At 46.4% G+C, this 19,098-nt stretch overlaps 3 protein-coding genes across 4 annotated transcripts in view; all 3 read right to left on the reverse strand.

The window, feature by feature from the left end:
- LOC310837761 (uncharacterized protein) overlaps window positions 1–11,878 on the reverse strand; it is a 166,720-nt gene extending 154,842 nt beyond the window's left edge. Inside the window, exon 1 of the mRNA XM_083724837.1 lies at window positions 11,850–11,878. The gene's annotated coding sequence lies outside the window, so the exon portion shown is untranslated. The remainder of the gene's footprint in view (window positions 1–11,849) is intronic.
- Window positions 1–17,110, reverse strand: part of LOC310837370 (uncharacterized protein) — a 39,449-nt gene extending 22,339 nt beyond the window's left edge. Inside the window, exon 1 of the mRNA XM_083723887.1 lies at window positions 17,030–17,110. The gene's annotated coding sequence lies outside the window, so the exon portion shown is untranslated. The remainder of the gene's footprint in view (window positions 1–17,029) is intronic.
- LOC310837619 (uncharacterized protein) overlaps window positions 1–17,778 on the reverse strand; it is a 26,394-nt gene extending 8,616 nt beyond the window's left edge. The window contains exons 1-2 of one of the 2 annotated variants that reach the window (XM_083724506.1): window positions 17,374–17,777; window positions 9,395–9,493 (exon numbers count right to left, since the gene is read on the reverse strand). In XM_083724506.1, the coding sequence (XP_083580632.1) occupies window positions 9,395–9,493; window positions 17,374–17,473 (199 nt within the window). In that variant the 5' untranslated portion in view covers window positions 17,474–17,777. Of the gene's footprint in view, window positions 1–9,394; window positions 9,494–17,373 lie in introns of both variants that reach the window. The other variant, XM_083724507.1, reaches the window with a different exon arrangement.
- Window positions 17,779–19,098: the final 1,320 nt, after the last annotated feature.

The raw sequence follows: 19,098 nt of genomic DNA on the forward strand, positions 1-19,098 counted from the left end.
ATCGTGGAAGGAAGCTTTTATCACATTGATACCAAAATCTGAAACTGAAAAGACACAACTCAGGAACTACCGTCCCATTTCCCTTTTAAATGTGGATTACAAAATATTTGCAGATGTTTTGGCTAGTAGATTTAAAAAAGTCCTAAATGAAATAATTCATAAAGACCAGGCTGGCTTTCTCCCAGGTAGACACTTGTTTGCTAATACAAGGAACATTATTGATATCTTGGAACTTTTACAAACAAATATAAATACAAAAGCAGTGTTAATTTTTATAGATGCGGAGAAGGCCTTTGACAACATCTCTTGGAAATTTATGAAGGGAAATTTGAAAGAAATGGGAGTGGGACGGGGTTTTGAAAATGGGATTGATGCAATATATTCAGAACAAAAGGCTAAATTGATAGTTAACAATGTGGTTACAGAAGAGTTTAAAATAGAAAAAGGAACACGACAAGGTTGCCCGATCTCCCCTTTGTTATTTATTTCGGTTCTGGAGGTGCTCCTGAATATGATCAGAAGGGACCGGTTGGTGGAGGGGATCCAGGTCGGAGCGAAACAATATAAACTTAAAGCCTTTGCAGATGACCTAGTCCTGACCTTGCAGGAGCCAGAATCTAGTACAAAAAGAGTATTACAATTGATTCAAGACTTTGGTCGGGCGGCGGGATTCAAACTAAACAAACAGAAAACCAAGGTGTTGGGAAAAAACCTGACAGATATAGAGTCGGAACGGTTTCAGAGAGAGACAGAACTAACTGTGGTTAAAAAAGTAAAGTACCTAGGGGTAAATATAACAGCAAAAAATCTGAGTGTGTTTAAGGATAATTATGAAAAATGCTGGTCTGAAATTAAGAAAGACCTGGATAGCTGGACAAAATTAAAACTTTCTTTGTTAGGCCGAATTGCTGCTGTAAAGATGAATGTATTGCCAAAAATGTTGTTTTTGTTCCAAACACTACAGATTGTGGATAAGACAGAGTGCTTCCGGAAGTGGCAGAGAGATATCTCTAGATTTGTCTGGCAGGGCAAAAAGCCCAGAATCAAGTTTAAGATATTAACTGATGCGAAAGAAAGAGGGGGCTTTGCCCTGCCAGACCTAAAGTTGTATTATGAAGCCGCAGCTTTCTGCTGGCTAAAAGATTGGCTACTTCTCGAAGACACTGACGTACTGGACTTGGAAGGTTTTAACAATGCTTTTGGTTGGCATGCATACCTATGGTATGATAAGGTTAAGAGCAATAAGGCCTTTAAGAACCATATTGTCAGGAAAGCAGTGTATAATGTCTGGACAAAATACAAAGACTTATTGGAAAATAAAACTCCAAGGTGGCTTTCGCCTCTGGAAGCTAAGGCCCGAAAAAGACCCAATATGGAGGCCAAATGGCCAAAATATTGGGAAATATTAGAAAGAGATGGAGAAAATTGGAAATTGCAGAGTTTGGAGAAAATGAAGGATAAAGTGCGAGACTGGTTACATTATGCTCAGATTAATGAAGTTTTCAAAAATGATAAAAAGTTAGGATTCCAGGTGGAGAAATCGAAATTGGAAACAGAACTGTTAGAACCTAAGACTAAGGTACTTTCAAGAATGTATAACTTGCTGCTAGAATGGAATACACAAGATGAAATGGTGAAATCGGCTATGATAAAGTGGGCACAAGACATTGGGCATAACATTATGTTTGAAGACTGGGAAAGGTTGTGGACCACTGGGTTGAACTTCACTGCATGTAATGCTTTGAAGGAAAATGTAATGAAAATGATGTATAGATGGTACATGACCCCAGTTAAGCTAGCCAAAATATACCATTTGTCTGATAACAAATGCTGGAAATGCAAAGGTAATGAAGGAACATTCTTCCACCTCTGGTGGACGTGCCCTAAAGTGAAGGCCTTCTGGGAAATGATATATAATGAGCTGAAAAGAGTATTTAAGTATACTTTCCCCAAGAAACCAGAGGCCTTTCTCCTGGGCATTGTCGGCCAGATGGTGTTGAAGAAGGACAGAACTTTTTTAATGTATGCAACTACAGCAGCAAGGATACTCATTGCCAAGTACTGGAAGACTCAAGATCTACCCACACTGGAGGAATGGCAGATGAAACTGATAGACTTTATGGAACTGGCCGAGATGACCGGCAGAATCCGAGACCTGGGAGAGGAGAGAGTCGAAGAAGACTGGAAGAAATTTAAGATGTATTTACAAAAACATTGTAACTTGGTTGAACTTTAAGAGGGATGCTAGATCATAAGCAACTGTCTACCACTAAATCAGATGAAACCAGGAAGATAACTTAGGAAATAAACTTTAATTTCCTTTTTTTTGGAAATCTATTAGATTATACTTAAATGAATCTGAATTAAGAATATAAAAGTGGTGATAAATTGTTGACAAAATGTATAACGCTGTAAGTGGGAGTGGGAGACGTGAGGGAGTTCAAAGAATTTTTGAAGATATGTTATGATATTTGTGATATTTTCTTTTTCATTTTTGTATTTAAAAAACTTGAATAAATATTTATAAAAAAAAGGAGTCTTTGAGGTAAAGAAAGAGACTCGGGCTCAAGTAAAGACCTGGAATGGAGTTTTTTCAAGCCTCTGAAGCTGCTGAGTGCCCAAAGTTAAATCGGCACAATTATGACACCTGGGTTGTGTACTGTGAGAGCTTGCTGCGACAATTTGGAGTGTGGCATACTGTGTGTGAAGCCCCTCCAGTTCCTCTGACAGATAGATGGAGGGCCCAGGATTCACGAGCCATAGACGTAATAGTCTTGTCTGTCTCTCTAGAGTAAATTGTGACGCTAGCTGGCAACACGACTGCACGACAGATGTGGAATGCTTTGAATAAAGCTCATCTGCCAGTCATCCCAGCTCAGAGTCTGAATGCCCAGAGTGTGAATGCGTCGGAGGTCCTGGCTGTTTCCCAGAATGCGAGTGAATGCAGGGATGCCGAGGGCACCGGTTGCAAGCTGCAGGGGGAGCTGACTGTGATGTCATCCCAGGCAGCATTCCAGTCTCCAGGGGGAGCCAAGGAGTCGGCAGCTAAGAGCTCTGTTTCTTGTGGGAACCAAGGTCATCTCCTTTGGAGAGGCCAGAAGGCCAGAGGTAAACAGAGCAAGATGCCTGCAGATGGCCTGAAGCAGAGGGAGGGTGAAGAGCCCACGCCAGTGGAAAACAAGGCTTTGTTTGCTGGCACAGCTTCACCAAAGGCTAAAGGCAAGTCTGATGGCCAGGAGCAGGGGGGCAAGCTGCAAAAGCCCATGCCGGTGGAAAACAAGGCTTTGCTTGCCAGAAAAGCTGCTCCAAAGGCCAGATTTGTTGTTGATTCGGGGTGCACGTGCCATTTGTCAAAAGACCGACACCTATTTATCTCTTTCACACCTCAAGATGGAGAGATCCACCTGGCTGATGGAAGGACTTTGCAAATTGCAGGAAAAGGGACTGTTAAACTTGCAAGTTTGCATACAACCATCAGTAATGTACTTTATGTTCCAGGAGCAGCGGACAATTTGCTCAGTGTTCCACAGCTGATTATGCGTGGTTTCGAGGTTTCCTTCAAGAGGAACGTCTGTGTCATCAGGAAAGGCAATGAGGACATTTTGCATGCAAAGTTTATAGATGGTTTATTCTGTATAACTTATGATGACAATGCTGTTGTGTCTAATGTTGATTCTTGTTGTGTTGCACAAACTAACAAGGTTCTTCATGCAGGATGTATTAATGAAGCACATCAAAGGTTTTGTCACATGTCTTGGCAAGTGCTGGCCAAGATGCCTGAGTTGGTTGAAGGTTTGGACATCAAACCCTGTAAGTTTCACATGAAATGTGTATCTTGTGCAAAGAACAAGGTGAAGGTTGCTCCAAAAGGCAAGGAGTTTAGCAGGGAGGCTTCCAAACCCTACCAGCTAGTCCACGCAGAACTGGTTGGTCCACTTGCGCCCTCTTTGGGTGGAGCAAGGTACTTCATGGTTCTAATTGATTCTTTTTCTAGGTACATTCATGTGTTTATGCTTGAGCAGAAATCGCAAGCATTTCCTAGGTTCAAGGCATTCTGTGCTTGGTTGGAGAATGTTCACGGTAAGCATATCGGCTGTATCTTTACCAATCGAGGCGGGAATTTCACTTCTCAGCAGTTTGAAGCTTTCCTGACTGAGAATGGAATCCAGCATGACTTGACAACGCCTAGATCGCCATGGATGAATGGACTTGCGGAGCGAGCAAATCAGACTTTGCTTCAAGGCCTGAAAACCTTGTTGCATGATGCCAACCTCCCTGAGAAGTTTTGGGGGGAAGCTCTATCAACGGTACTTTATACCTTAAATCGCAGACTGTCATCACCTATTGGTTGCACTCCGTATGAGAAGATGTTTGGTAAGAAACCGAACGTTCACATGAGAATCTTTGGTTCTGACATGTGGGTACACACCCCACAGAGCAACAAGCTTGGGAAGCGTGGGGCACATGGTTTGTTCATGGGGTACGAAAAAAGTGCATACAGAGTATGGATGACTGATTCTAAATCCATTAAGTTCACAAGGAGTGTTGAGTACAATCCTAAGTGGGGGGAAAATGTGGGAATTTTCCAGAGTTACCCAGAGGAGGTTGAAGGTGATGTGAAAAAACCAGATAATGTTGAGAAAGCTGAGGAAGCTGATGATGTGGATGATCAGAGTTCGGATTCCAGTTCAGTAGGTGGCACTGCTGCTGGTGTCAGCAACAGTGATGACACAGCAGACTACAAGAGCGCAAAGGCCTCAGTCAGACCATCTGATGCGTCTGACAATGAACTGGAAGAACCACTGTTCACCATTGGTCACTTTTCTCCTAAGAAGGAGGAGATGAGTCTGGAAGACTTGCGTCTAGTTCGCAGGTCTGAAAGGGCGACCAAAGGCAGACCTCCAAAGAGATTTGCTGATGAGTTTGCTAAGACGGCAACTGCTGTTCTTAGTAGCTCAGAGAAGGTGTGGGAACCTTCAAGCTTCAAAGAGGTTCAGCAGTTAACCTCTAAAGATGCTGAGCCTTGGCTTAATGCCATGAAGGCTGAAGTTGATTCCTTGAATAGGAACCAAACTTGGGAGCTGGTACCGGTAGTCCCAGGAATGAGACTGGTTGGCAGCAAATGGGTCTTCAAGGCCAAGACAGACCAGAATGGCAAGGTTGTCAGACACAAAGCCAGATTGGTTGCCAGAGGTTTTTCACAGGTACCAGGACAGGATTACCACGAGACCTACTCACCCACCGTCAAATATGAGAGCATTTGGCTGATGCTCAAGATAGCTGCAGAGGAGAAACTGCATGTTTCCCATCATGACATTAATACAGCTTTTTTGTACGGGATTTTGGGGGAGGAGCTGTACATGCTTCCACCTGATGGTATGCAGATACAGAAGGGAATGGTCTGTAAACTGCGGAAATCCTTGTATGGTCTCAAGCAGAGTGCCAGGTGTTGGAACACAAAACTCACTGAGACATTGCTTTCTCTTGGTTTTCACCAGGGCAAAGCTGATCCATGTGTGTTTGTCAAGGTGGAGGGACAAAACAAACTGTATTGTTTATGTTTTGTTGATGATCTTCTGATGTTTTGGAAGAATCAGGCTTTGTACCAAAGCACCCTAGCTCAGCTGAAGGAGCACTTTGACATGAAGGATCTTGGTGAGGTATCCAACTATCTTTCTCTGCAGGTGGAGAAGGACCAAGCAGGTAATTTTCTGGTACACCAAACACAGAAAATTGCTGATGTATTAACAAACCCAGCAGACACACCGATGGTGACAGGTTACCAGGTGGATAGTACTGCTGAAGCGTTTTCTGACACTACGCTGTACAGATGCATTCTAGGTAAGTTGAATTTCATTGCTAGATGTTCAAGACCTGACATAGCTGTAAGCACTAACCTGCTTAGCAGACATGCTAACAGTCCTACTGTTCAGGATTGGAAAGCTCTGAAGCGTATAGCCCGCTATTTGAAAGGGACTATGCCCTACAGGCTGAGGTTCACCAGTCAGAAGACTGGAGGTCTTGAAATCTTTGCAGATACTAGTTTTGGAAGTGACACCACGGATGGTACAAGCACTTCTGGAGTATGCTACATGTACAACAACTGTCTGTTTGACTGGCTGTGCAAGAAGCAGACAACAGTGAGCCTAAGTTCCTGTGAAGCAGAACTCAATGCTCTGTCATTTTCACTCATGGATTGTGAATGGTTGATGCAACTGTTTAAGGACATTGGGGTTTCTGTGAAATGTCCTATACAAGTGTATCAAGACAATAGATCCTGTTTGGCTTTGCTGAACTCAGAGAGTTGCAAGCAAAGAACCAAGTACTTGCAGATTAAGCTACATCGTGCAAGAGAGTGTATTCAGAAAGGACTCATTCGGGTGTCCTACATGCCAGGAAATGAAATTTCTGCTGATCTGTTGTCTAAGGTTGTTAACAGAGAACAACTTAAGGTTTACGTACAAAAGTTGCATTTGGGTTGAACCACAGGCACTACAGGTTACACGGAAAGGGGGAGGATGTTAGGATATTTCCGTTCCACCTTAAAAGGGAGCAGGCTTTTGTGTGTCACAGAGTCTGCGTATTTCCTGTTTCTCAGGATGTTTCTGTTTAGATAGAGCTGTTGTCTCTCTCTCTCTCTCTCTCTCTCTCTCTCTCTCTCTCTCTCTCTGCGCCAGAACACCGAAGCAGACGGTCATGTTTTCTTTGTTCTGACCAACGCTGAATAAACTTGTAAATATACTGCTCTCCTGGGTGCAACTTTTGCTGTGCATTATCTGCTGATAAAGCGTGCATCAGTTCTGGAATGTGGAAGGTATTTTCCTGAACTCATGTCGCTAATTGCTGATACTGAGAAGACGGGAGATCGATGGACGTCCGGAGTCGGCCTGGAGGCAATGATGGCCGATGTCTCCCTGGCAGTATCCCAACATAATCATCCTCCCCCCCAGAACAACACCAGCCCCCAATCTGGAAAGGAATGAGGGAGGTGGGGGTGCTGGGGGATGGCAACTCTTTGGCAACTCTCCAAAGTCACTGCCATGAGCAAACAAATTACTGTTTTTGAAGATGAGAAATTGGATTTAATTAACGGGCATACTTGGAGTGAGGAGGGATAAGTTACTCGGCTAATTGATTCAGTCACTGAGGAACTAAAAAGATTTGGATTGAAGAGGAATTATCATCACGACGGAGCTGGTACGTCAGAACAAAGACAGGGAGTGAGCCTTTTCCCCACCCCCTGGAAAGGATTGACTCTGCCAGTGGACTATGTAAGCAAGAGAGATTGGGGTGCACTATATTTGAAACTTATTTTGACTTCATCATTAAATGTGTGGAGAAGATTTATGAAAAAGATGATATTATTTTTAATGGACTTTCACAAGTGGACTGGGGAGTCAGGGCTTTCTGGCCAAAGTGCGGGCTTCTCTATTTGGCTGTATGCCCGGAATAGTTGGCAGAGAGCCAGAATTCCTCCATTTTAAGCCATGTCATTGTGCATATTTTGAATGAAGAAATGAAAGTAAAGACATGGAGAAAAAATCATCCACACAGGAACATATTTCTAGATACAGGTAGGTAGGCGTGTTGGTTTGCCGTAGTCAAAATAAAACACCTTAAAGGTAAATGTAAAGGGACCCCTGACCATTAGGTCCAGTCGTGACCGACTCTAGGGTTGCGGCGCTCATCTCGCTTTATTGGCCGAGGGAGCCGGCGTACAGCTTCCGGGTCATGTGGCCAGCATGACTAAGCTGCTTCTGGCGAACCAGAGCAGTGCACAGAAACGCCGTTTACCTTCCTGCCAGAGTGGTACCTATTCATCTACTTGCACTTTGACGTGCTTTCGAACTGCTAGGTTGGCAGGAGAAGGCTCCGAGCAACGGGAGCTCACCCCGTCACGGGGATTCGAACCGCCAACCTTCTGATTGGCAAGTCCTAGGCTCTTTTAGGCGCCACCCGTGTCCCTAAGCAGCACCTTAGAGACCAACTAAGTTTGTTATTGGTATGAGCTATCGTGTATCTGAAGAAGTGTGCATGCACACAAAATCTCATAACAATAACAAACTTAGTTGGTCTATAAGGAGCAAACAAGAATTTGTTTTGTTTTGACAGGAACATATTGTTTGATTTAACTTGTTTGCTGGATGAACTCAGAGGCTGTGAAAAACGAATGAAGGAATAACACCGGACTGATTTATGGGAAACATCTGGACTAACTTGGAAGCTGAACAAATTTGAGATGATAGCCACCCTCCAAACTCAGAGTACGAGAGGCTAAATAAAAAAAGACATAATTTGACACAACATTCAGACTCCTTGATTATATAATAATTTGGAATGTCTTTAATGTGATTTTTGTTGGATTGTTTACTTGGAAAACTTAATAAATATTATTTACAAACAAAAAGGAAACGTACTGGGAGCCAGTGAAAATCCTTTAGGACCAGTGTGATATGGTACTGGCAGCTGCTCCCAGTCACCAGTCTAGCTGCCCCATTCTGGATAAATTGGAGTTTCTGAGTCACCTTCAAAGGTAGCCCCACACAGAGTGCATTGGAGTAGTCCAAGCGGAAGATAACTAGAGCATGCACCACTCACTCTGGGGAGACATTGTATGGGCAGGGAGGGTCTCAGCCTGCATCCCAGATGGAACTGGTTGACAGCTGCACTGGACACAGAATTGACCTGCGCCTCCATGGACAACTCTGAATCCAAAATGTCTCCCAGGCTGTGCACCTGCTCCTTCAAGGGCACAGATACCCTGTTCAGGACCAGAGAGTCACCACAACCACCTGCCCCCTGTCTCCCAATAGCAGTACTTCTGTCTTGTCAGCATTCAACCTCATTCAGTTAGCTGCCATTAGCTGACACGGTTTGAGGAAAATGGCTTTGTGGGCTAGAGAGGGACTGCTGCCATGACCCACAGGTTACTCACTACTGACCTGGCAGCTTGGCTGCTGCAAACCGAAAAAACCTGTCTCCATACTGAGATGAAGCCCATTCAGTCCCTCATCTGGCTATTGCTGCAGCTACCACCGAGTGTGGGAAGGTTCAGGACCCAACAAATATTATGTTCTGAAAAAGAATTTTCTTCACACCACCATTCATTGGCATAGACAAGGAGGGGTGGGGGGCAGCCCCCAGATCAAGTGAAACATTAGAAATACTTAACTAACTGGCCAATCATGCCAGTGCTGCCCCCCATTAAAAAGGCCTGCCCCCCCAAAAAAATCTTGCGCCCATGCCACCACTGAAAAACATTCCTTTCCTTTTCTACCTTTCATCTCTCACAGCCCAGAACTCTGGCCCGGCAGCCTCCCTCGTTTTCTTGCCAGGGGGCTTCCTCACCCCCCAACATCGCCCCAGGTCCCCATCTCCATTCCCTGGAACTCACCACATCTCACTGAGGGTCCTGGGTGGGAACATTCAAATGTGGTGGGAGACAGCCTGACCAAGTCAACCGTCCATCTTCCCCCTTCCATCCTTGCTAGGTCTGCAGAATAATAATAATAATAATAATAATAATAATAATAATAATAATAATAATATTTTATCTTGCCCTCTCCGGCCGAGGAAGGCCCAGAGTGGCTAACATCATAAAAACAACACAATATGCATAAAAACTGACATCAATTAATTAAAATACATCTTAATATTAATTCAGACAAGTTAATATCTAAGCAGTTGGCAATTATCAGGCTGGAACTGAGAGTGGTTAATACTTGCCAGGACCAACTGTTTCCACTGATCATACAAGGACCTGTGAGCAGGTTGGGGGCCTCCTTCGGGCTTGTTTTATACAAAGGAAAGTAAGTCAAACTCCATCCTGCCCAAAGGCCTGGCGGAACAGCTCTGTCTTGCAGGCCCTGTGGATGTCAAATCCTGCAGGGCCCCGGTCTCTTGTGGGAGAGCGGTCCACCAGGCCGGGGCCACGGCTGAAAAGGCCCTGGCTCTAGTCAAGGGCAGTCTAATTTCCCCGGTCCTGGGATCTTCAAGGGCTTATTGTTAGCAGTAAGAGGGCGAAAGAGGATCAGCCTCTTTCATCCTTCCTGAGGAGCTCAGAAGCCTAAACAAGCTGCAGGTTCCTTGGGAGGGAGGGAGGGAGGGGGGGGAGGGAGGGAGGGGGGGAGAAGTAAAAGGAGCCTCAGAGAAGCTGCAGGGATTCCTCTGCCCTAGATATTCTCCAGCCCCTGCAGAGGCCCAAATGGGACATATATGTAAAATTTATATTCCCCAATCTAGTTGGCTTCTCACAGCCACCCTGTGCAGCTAACAGCATATAGGAAAACAGAACAAAACATCAAACATAAAAAACAGAATATCCTATACAGGCAACAAATAAACCGACAACAATAACAATAGCAGTAATAAACGGTTTACAGTTATACCCAAATTAAAATAACCACTAACCCCAAATAAACATTTAACCAACACCAACTCAACAAAAACAAACCAGAGGAACCAAAACGAGAGCTGTTTTTAACATTATAAAACATTTTTGCCATTTGCCCCCAGCCCAAGAGTTGTTCCAGCAACGTCCCAGTGGCCTGCCAGGAGCCTCTTTTGGCTGTTCAAGGGGAGTCTGGGCTCTGCCCCCCTGGCCAGGTGGAAATGGGCCGTGCAGCAGGGACCAGGTCTTCCTTCCACCCTTCAGGGCATGGTAGTGACCTGAAAGAAGATCGTAAGGAGGCTGTGGGAGTCTCCCCATGTGTGGAGCTCCCACTCATAGTTTCCATGGTAAACGTGGGGTGTCTTCCTCCTGAACCCCACCAGAGAAGAAAGGAGTCCTGCCTGAAAATGAATCTTCTTCACATCACCTTTAAAAACATTTCTTTTTCTGTCTACATTTTATCTCTGCCAACCCAGAGCTCTTGCCCTGCAGCCTTCTTCGTTTTCTTGCCAGGGGAGGTTCCTCACCCCCAACATCTTCACAGGCCCCCATCTCCATTCCTTGGAACTCACCAGATCTCTCCGAGGGTCCTGGGAGAGAGCAGTCTGGGGTTGTGGGGAGGGATGCAGGAGGCAGCCTGACCAGGTCAACCATCCACCTTCCTCCTTCCATCCTCGCTAGGTTTGCAGGATCAGCTTCTTCCATCCTTCCTGAGGAGCTCAGAAGCTGCAGGTTCCTGGGAGGGAGACAGAAACACAGGCAGCCTCAGAGGCCCTGCAGGTATCTTCCCACCCATCGTATTTTCTTGGCGAATGATAAGCCTGCCTAGGTGTGGAGCTCCCACTTGCAGCCTCCATGATAAAAGAGGAGTGTCCCCCCTCCTGGACCCCACCATGCAAGGAAAGTGGAGTCATGCCTGAAAGAGGATCTTCTTCCCCCCAACATTCAAAACATTCCTTTCCTTTTTTTGGCTTCCTTTCCTCTCTGCCAGCCTGGAGCTGTGACAGGGCTGACCCCCCCCCCACTTCCTCCCCCTCCCAGCCCCACTTTAAGGGAAGGGGCTGTAGCTCAAGGGCGGAGCATCTCCTCAGCAGAAAGCCCCCGATCCAAGACCCCCCCCCTTTTGGTCTAATCGTGCCCTCTCTACTCGACCCCTCTTTCTCCAAAACATCAATTCCTCCCTCCTCCTCTCCCCAGAGCCATCCTGCCCCCTTTCCTTTCGGGGGGGTTTCCTACCCCACCCTAAAACTCCCTCCCCCCCCCGCCTCGCCTTCTTGCCTTGCTCTCCTCCTGGGGCGCCCCTGCAGCCCTCGAGGTCCTTTGCTCTTTCGGGGGCTCAAATGTGGGGTGCAGCCCCATGCATGCTCCTATCCTGGAGGGCTTCTCTCCTGCAAAGCAGCTGCTCTGGCACAGGAGGACCCCTCCCCCCCCCCAAATATATCCCCCTCTTTTTTCCTACCTTGCAGAAGGCACAGTCTTCCGCGCCGCACTCTCCTCCCTCGCAGCTTTTCAAATGTAACAAACGGAAGAGGAAGTGACGCTTCCCCACTTCCCCCAGGAAGTCTTCTCTAGCAATATAATCGCTGCCTTTAACCCGTGAACTGCCAGTGTTCCGCCCCCCGCCCCCGCCCCCCGCAAAGAAAACTGTAATGCGCTGGGGTCATTGCAGATTCTGCTTCATGGGACCCCATAAAGTAGGGTTACTACCTTTGTTCTGGCAAAATACAGGGCAGTTGGGGGTGATTTCCCCCCCTCCCCCAATCTGTTGCTGAAATTATTTCAAAGCAATCCATTACAATCTTTTGCAGCCTAATAGGATGCTCCCTCTGAAATTTCTCTATTTTTCTCTCATCGTTCCAACAATTTCCTCCATCACTTCTCCAACAATTTCATTTTCCAGAAAGTGGAAGGAGCAACAAGGGGATCATCTATCTTGGGCCTGATCCTCACCTATTTTTCTTTTAAAAAATTATAGTATAATGTACCGGTTAGCACTGAACTCTGGAGAAATTATTCAGAATGCATACAAAATATTCCTATATTTTCTATATCACTAATAATAATAATAATAATTTATTTACCTGCCACCTATCTTGACTGTGTTCCTCCAGCCACTCTAGGTGGCTTCCAATCCACTCTTTTTGTGGGAGGACGACAAATTGAGCACTTGTTCAGCCCAGGGCTATTTTTCCAGAAAAAGAGGCACCAGAACTCTCCATGAACCCTCCCTCGTTCTCTTATAATGGCAATGGCACCTACCTGAGAGGAGCCGTGACTGAGTTCCCGCGTGTTCTAGCTGGGGGGAAAAAGCCCTGGCTCAGCCATATGTGTTGGGCCACTGGGATCCCGAGACAGCCCCATGGTTGTCGAGAAGGCTATGAAGTCCCACACAGGCATCTGAAGAAGTGTGCATGCACACGAAAGCTCATACCAATAACAAACTTAGTTGGTCTCTAAGGTGCTACTGGAAGGAATTGTTTTGTTTTGACTACGGCAGACCAACACGGCTACCTACCTGTAACTAGACCTATTTGAGGCAGCCTCAGTATGGATGCCACGCCAAACAACATCATGAGAGGGTTCTCCAAAACCACCACACCCCTCAGCTCAGTGAGGGAAGCTGAAGGGCTGCATGGTGCCCTCAACCCAATCTCTGCGCTCTTTGGTCAAAACACCACAAACAATCCCTCAGACCAAGAGGCAGTACGGATTGTCCTGGTAAGGCAGATGGGATAGTTACCATATTTTTTGCACCATAACACTCACTTTTTTCCTCCTAAAAAGTAAGGGGAAATGTCTGTGCGTGTTATGGAGGGAATGCCTACGGGTGGCATGCCTACGGATTTTCCTCCTCTAAAAACTACGTGCGTGTTATGGTCGGGTGCGTGTTATAGAGCGAAAAATACGGTATATCCATATTGTGGCAGACAGCAAGGGAAAATCCAAATTGCTTCCTCGGCGAAGAAGATACTCTTATTTCCCCTCTTTGCACAGCCATCAAGGGGCTTCCTTAAAGCACCAGCCATCTGACTGGTGTTGAAATAATTTGACTGAACGGAGAAGTATTAAATGTTCAAAATAAACAGCAGTGGTCCCTATCCACCCCTGCAAGGCTTTTCTTTCCAAGTGCTCTTTCTGTGTAGGCTGAGCTGCTTATCCTTCTGTCTGAGCTCTAGAGGGAGCAGCTATTTTCCTTGAGACCCCCAGTCCTTCCTTCAAGTAACCTCCTTCCCCCTGTCCCCAAATACGCACGGGAACAAAATGATTGCTTATTGTAGAAATTCTTTTATTTCTTTAGCTATTAGTGTCTACTGTATTTCAAAATCAATTTTTTAACACACACACACACACACACACACACACACACACACACACACTTTTAAGTAACTTTTCTTCACTTTGGGATGAACATCAAATCCAGTTCTCAAAATGGAGCCATGCATTGCTTCAATTCTTCCCTGGCCTAAAAACTAGAGGCACCCGATGGTATGACCAGAAGTGGGTTAAAATTTCCAAAATGAAAACACTTATTGAACTGGATTCTCCCCTTCTTCCTTCCTGTGATAATCCATTAGATATATTTTAACGCATTGCCTAGACAGCTGCCAATTGAGTTAATCTAAATTAGCTGGCACTAATTGTCCCTGTAATGAACTCCAGGCATGCAGGCCTCCGACTGCTACCAAAGTTTATCCTCAAGATTTGTATGCTTCAAAGAACCCTGGCTAAAATGGAAGGGGCGGTTCTAAGAGTTTATTTACAGATCCCTCTGCTGAGCAAAGAAACAACTAAAATTTCGAGAAGCCCTTAAACATCTTAACGTTTTAAAGATCAGACCGGTTAAATCTGCAAAATGGGGAACTTTATGGATTCCGTGATGCCCTTAATAATACAGGAATAAATGCTACTCCTTTGTCATCCATCTGCAAGGAGAATGTGGGACACCGCTGGAACAAAGAAGGGGAATGCACAATCACTAAAAACATTTCTAAACTACCCGGCTATTACAAAACAAACCAATTAATCCTGGCCCTCTTTACTTAATGAACTAGTTCACTGGATACGACCAAGGATCTTTGTGAAGGAGCCATCTTGTCTCCAGGAGCACCAGCCAAAAGCCTGCTGGAATTGACATACAGCACATGAATGTTTTGGCCTGTCCATGTTCTTTTTTCCAGATTAGATACTTTCATACAGAGTTTGAAAATATTAGCCCTTCCTTTCGTCTATATTCAAAGCTGTTCCTTACAGTCAACATCCTCCAGTTCTTTTGTGACTTGCTCAGCTTCTTGAATTCCTCTTTTGTGAAAAGAACAGAAGGACGACTCACAGGATTTGAAATGTTGTCACAATGGCCTGCAGGGGCTTTTGAGATGCACTACAGACACCCAAGAAAGAAACAGGTCTTGAGCTTTGCTGCTGGCTAGAACAGACTCACCCTCTTATATTTTCAGAGAAAAATATGAGTACTTTTAACTTGGTGTGAGTTTGTTGTGGTTTCTTGCTTCTATGAATTCTTTGAATGGTTATAAACCAAATTTTCCACTATATTGCAAGCATCTTTATGGTTTCTTTCCCACGTGGGTTTTGTGATGAGAATGAAGGGCTGAGCTGCAAGAAAAGGTCTTTCCACAGTCAAAACAAGAATACGGCTTTTCCCCTCTGTGAATTCTCTGGTGTGCGCTAAGGCTTGAACTCTGGCCAAAGCTCTTTCCACATTCAAAACATGCATATGGTCTTTCTCCTCTGTGAATTTTTTTATGTATATGAAGGCTTATACCCTGGCTGAAGCTCTTTCCACACTCAAAGCACTCGTATGGCTTCTCCCCTGTATGGATCCTGTGATGGCAAATAAGTTCTGTGTTAGTACAGAAACCCTTTCCACACGTCACACACTTATATGGTTTTTCACCTGTATGGTATCGCACATGCACTTTAAGGTGTGAACTCTGACTGAAGCTCTTTCCACACTCCGAGCATTTATACGGCTTCTCGCCGGTATGAGTTCTCCGATGTGAACTGAGATGTGGACTCTGACGGAAACTCTTTCCACATTCCAAGCATTTATATGGTTTCTCCCCTGTGTGAGTTCTCTTGTGTAAAGTAAGGCTAATTAGATGGGCAAAGTTTCTTCCGCACTCCAAACAGCTATATGATTTTTCTCCGGTGTGGATTTTTCGATGTGATGTAAGGCTTGAACCATAAGCGAAGCTCATTCCGCACTCCAGACATTTATATGGCTTCTCCCCTGTGTGGATTTTTTGATGAGTTAGAAGACCTTGGCTATGATGGAAGCTCTTTCCACAGTCAAAACAGGTATACGGTTTCTCCCCTGTGTGAATTTTTTTATGATATACAAGGCCTGAGCTGTTACTGAAGGCCTTTCCACACTCTAGACAGGCATATGGTTTCTTCCCTGTGTGAATGTATTGATGTTTTTTAAGATTTAAGCGGCAATGGAAGCCCTTTCCACACTCCGAGCATATATACGGTTTTTCTCCTGTGTGGATTCGCTCGTGTTCAGTAAGTTGTGAATGCCTACGGAAGCTCTTTGCACACTCCAAGCATTTGTGGGATTTCTCTTCCGTGTGGATTCTGCAATGTGAGTTGAGGGCAGATTTGCTTCTGAACGCTTTGCCACACGATGGGCACTGATTTGTTTTCTCTCCCTGGCGGTCTTTCTCCTGGACTGGGATCCGCTGGCTGTCATCAGGCTGTGTAAGAATGCCTTTATCGTGCCCGGTTGCTTCTGATGAGACCCGGGAACAATGACTGTCCTGTCCACCGCCTGCAGAAACTAAGAGAGGATCCAAATTAAGAGTGTAATCCCCACTACAATCCCAGCAAGGCTTGCAAGCCCCTCGCGGCTGGTTGCTGCAAAATGCAAACTGAGAAGGAGTCTTTTCAGTCCATCATTTGCCAAAGGAGGACAAAGCAAAGCAAAGCTTTTTAATAATGGCAAACTCTCCGCGGTGGCATTTTTCTCTCTCTTCCTAATAAATGCATTACAATATCAACCCCAGAGTCGGTCACGACTAGACCTAATGGTCAGGGTTCCCTTCACTTTACTTTTTAATATTAATTCCAGAATGGCCATTAATTCTGAGATGATCGTGGGCATTTGATGTGCTTCGTCTAGTGGGGGGTGGGACTGATTCAACATCCCAGCTAAGTTCTTACAAAGAAAGCTTGCAGGAGAGATGCTGTGAGCTGTGGAAACGGACACAGATTCTCACCCCAATGGGTCAAACCAATCCTGAATGAATCATAAAATCGTAGAGTTGGAAGGAACCACAAAGGTCCTCTAGTCCAACCCCCTGTAATGCAGGAATCTTTTCTCCAAGGTGGGGCTACCAACTAGGCTGTGGGAGCCTCCCCATGTGTGGAGCTCCCACTCGCAGTTTCCATGGTAAAAGTGGGGTGTCTTCCTCCTGACCCCCACCAGAGAAAAAAGAAGGACCCATGCCTGAAAATGAATCTTCTAGACATCACCATTAAATCATTCCTTTCCTTTCTTCTTACCTTTTATCTCTGCTAGCCTGGAGCTTTGGCCCTGCAGCCTCCCTCGTTTTATTGCCAAAGGAGCTTCCTCACTCCCAATATCTCCCCAGGTCCCCATCTCCATTCCCTGCCACTCACCAGATCTCTCTGAGGGTCCTGGAGGGGAAGGGTCAGAGGTTGTGGGAGACAGCCTGACCAGGTCAACTGTCCATCTTCCCCCTTCCAGGACGGAAAAATAAGCAAAAGGAGCCTCTGAGGACCTGCAGGGATTCTCCTGCCCCTGAAGAAGCCCAAATGGGGCACCCCCTCTGCAACAGTCCCCAACAGAATCTTCTTTGCACCACCATTAAAAAACATTCCTCTCCTTTCTTTCCACCATTTGTTTCTGTTCTTAACCTGCAGCCTCCCTCGTTTTCTTGCCAGGGGAGCTTCTTCACCCCCAACATCTCCCCAGGTCCCCATCTCCATTCCTTGCAACTCACCAGATCTCTCTGAGGGTCCTGGGAGGGAAAGCTTGGAGGTCGTTGGGAGGAATGCAGGAGGCAGCCTGACCAGGTCTACCGTCCATCTTCCCCCTTCCATCCTCACTAGGTTTGTAGGATCAGCCTCTTCCACCCTTCCTGAGGAGCTCACAAGCTGCAAGTTCCTGGGAGGGAGATAGAAACATAGGCAGCCTCAGAGGCCCTGCAGGCATTTTTCCACCCAAGATATTTTCTTGGTGAATGATAACCCTGCCTGGGTGTGGAGCTCCCACTTACAGCATCCATGATAAAAGAGGAGTGCCCCCCCCTCCTGAACCCCGCCATGCGAGGACAGTGGAGTCAAGCCTGAAAGAAGATCTTCTTCCCACCACCTTTAAAAACACCCCTTTCCTTTTCCCTCTGCCATCCTGGAGCTGTAACACGGCTGCCTCCCTTCCATTCCTCCTCCTCTCTTTCCCCTCACTGGCAGCGGGTTTCAGCCTGAGGACATTCCCCTGGCCCTCAGTCCATAGAGCATCCGACTCTTAATCTCAGGGTCATGGGGTATGAGCCCCACGTTGGGCCAAACTTTCCTGCATTGCAGGGGGATGAGCTAGATGACCCTCAAGGTCCCTTCCAACCAGGCAATTCTATCATGCTACCTGGAGACCCCGGGAGGTGAGCCAGAGACTTTCTGCACGCAGAGCAGAGGCTCCCTCACCAGTCCTCTTCTTATGCGTGCTAGCAGGGACCAAATCCTGGGTGGTCTCCTGCCCTCCCCACCCAGAACAGCCCCCCTCCTTTCCCAACCAGCACCTGCCTCCCTCCTTCCTCCCAGATCCATCCTGCCTCGCCTTCCCTCGGCTGCGCATCCTCCCGCGCCTTCCCTCCCAAATCCGTTTCTCCAGCCTCGCCTTCTCGCCTTACTCCTCCTTTCCCGGGGAGTCGCTGCGCCACCATCCTTTGCACCCACCCCAACTTTCTTTGAGCTGAATATTTTGGGGGTGGTCCCATGCATCTCCCGCCCACCTCCTCCAAGATCCCCTTTTTGGAACTGCCCCTTTCCTAACCTTGGGGCGGGAGGGAGGAGCAGTATCTCCTGCGCGCAGCACAACCGCCTCCCTCGCAGCTTTTCCAACGTGGGTGGAGGGGACACGCGCTCTGCCCCCTCCCCGGAAGTCCCCTCTAACTGCGCCTGGGTGGGGACCTGGGGGATTTCCAAAATGCAAAGGTTTCTTGCTTGCTTGCTCTCTGGCTTTTGAAGAAAGGAAAACGTCACAGAGATATTTATGGGAAGTGGAGAGAAGGAGCCTGGGCGCGCAGGGGACGGAAAGGTGCAATGAAATGGGAGTGGGAGATGCGGGGCGGGAGTAGAAGGATTTGCATTTAGGGGAGGGGCGATTGATGTCAAGGAGGGAAGAGCCCGACCCCCCCTATCCGCAGTCCGAGCGTTGCTGAAGCTCTTTCCACACTCCAAACTTTTATATGGCTTTTCACCAATATGAGTTCTCCGATGTGAGCGGAGATGTGCACTCTGACGGAAACTCTTTCCACATTCCAAGCACCTTGCGTAAAGTAAGGCTAATTCCATGGGCAAAGTTCCTTCCGCACTCCAAACATCTATATGATTTCTCTCCTGTGTGGATTATTTGGTGCGATGTATGGCTTGAGCCAAGGGACGCAGGTGGCGCTGTGGGTTAAAGCCTCAGCGCCTAGGACTTGCCGATCGAAAGGTCGGCGGTTCGA

The sequence above is a fragment of the Podarcis gaigeae genome (assembly GCF_964106915.1).
Source record: "Podarcis gaigeae genome assembly, chromosome: 2".
In the NCBI taxonomy this organism is placed as follows: Eukaryota; Metazoa; Chordata; class Lepidosauria; order Squamata; family Lacertidae; genus Podarcis; species Podarcis gaigeae.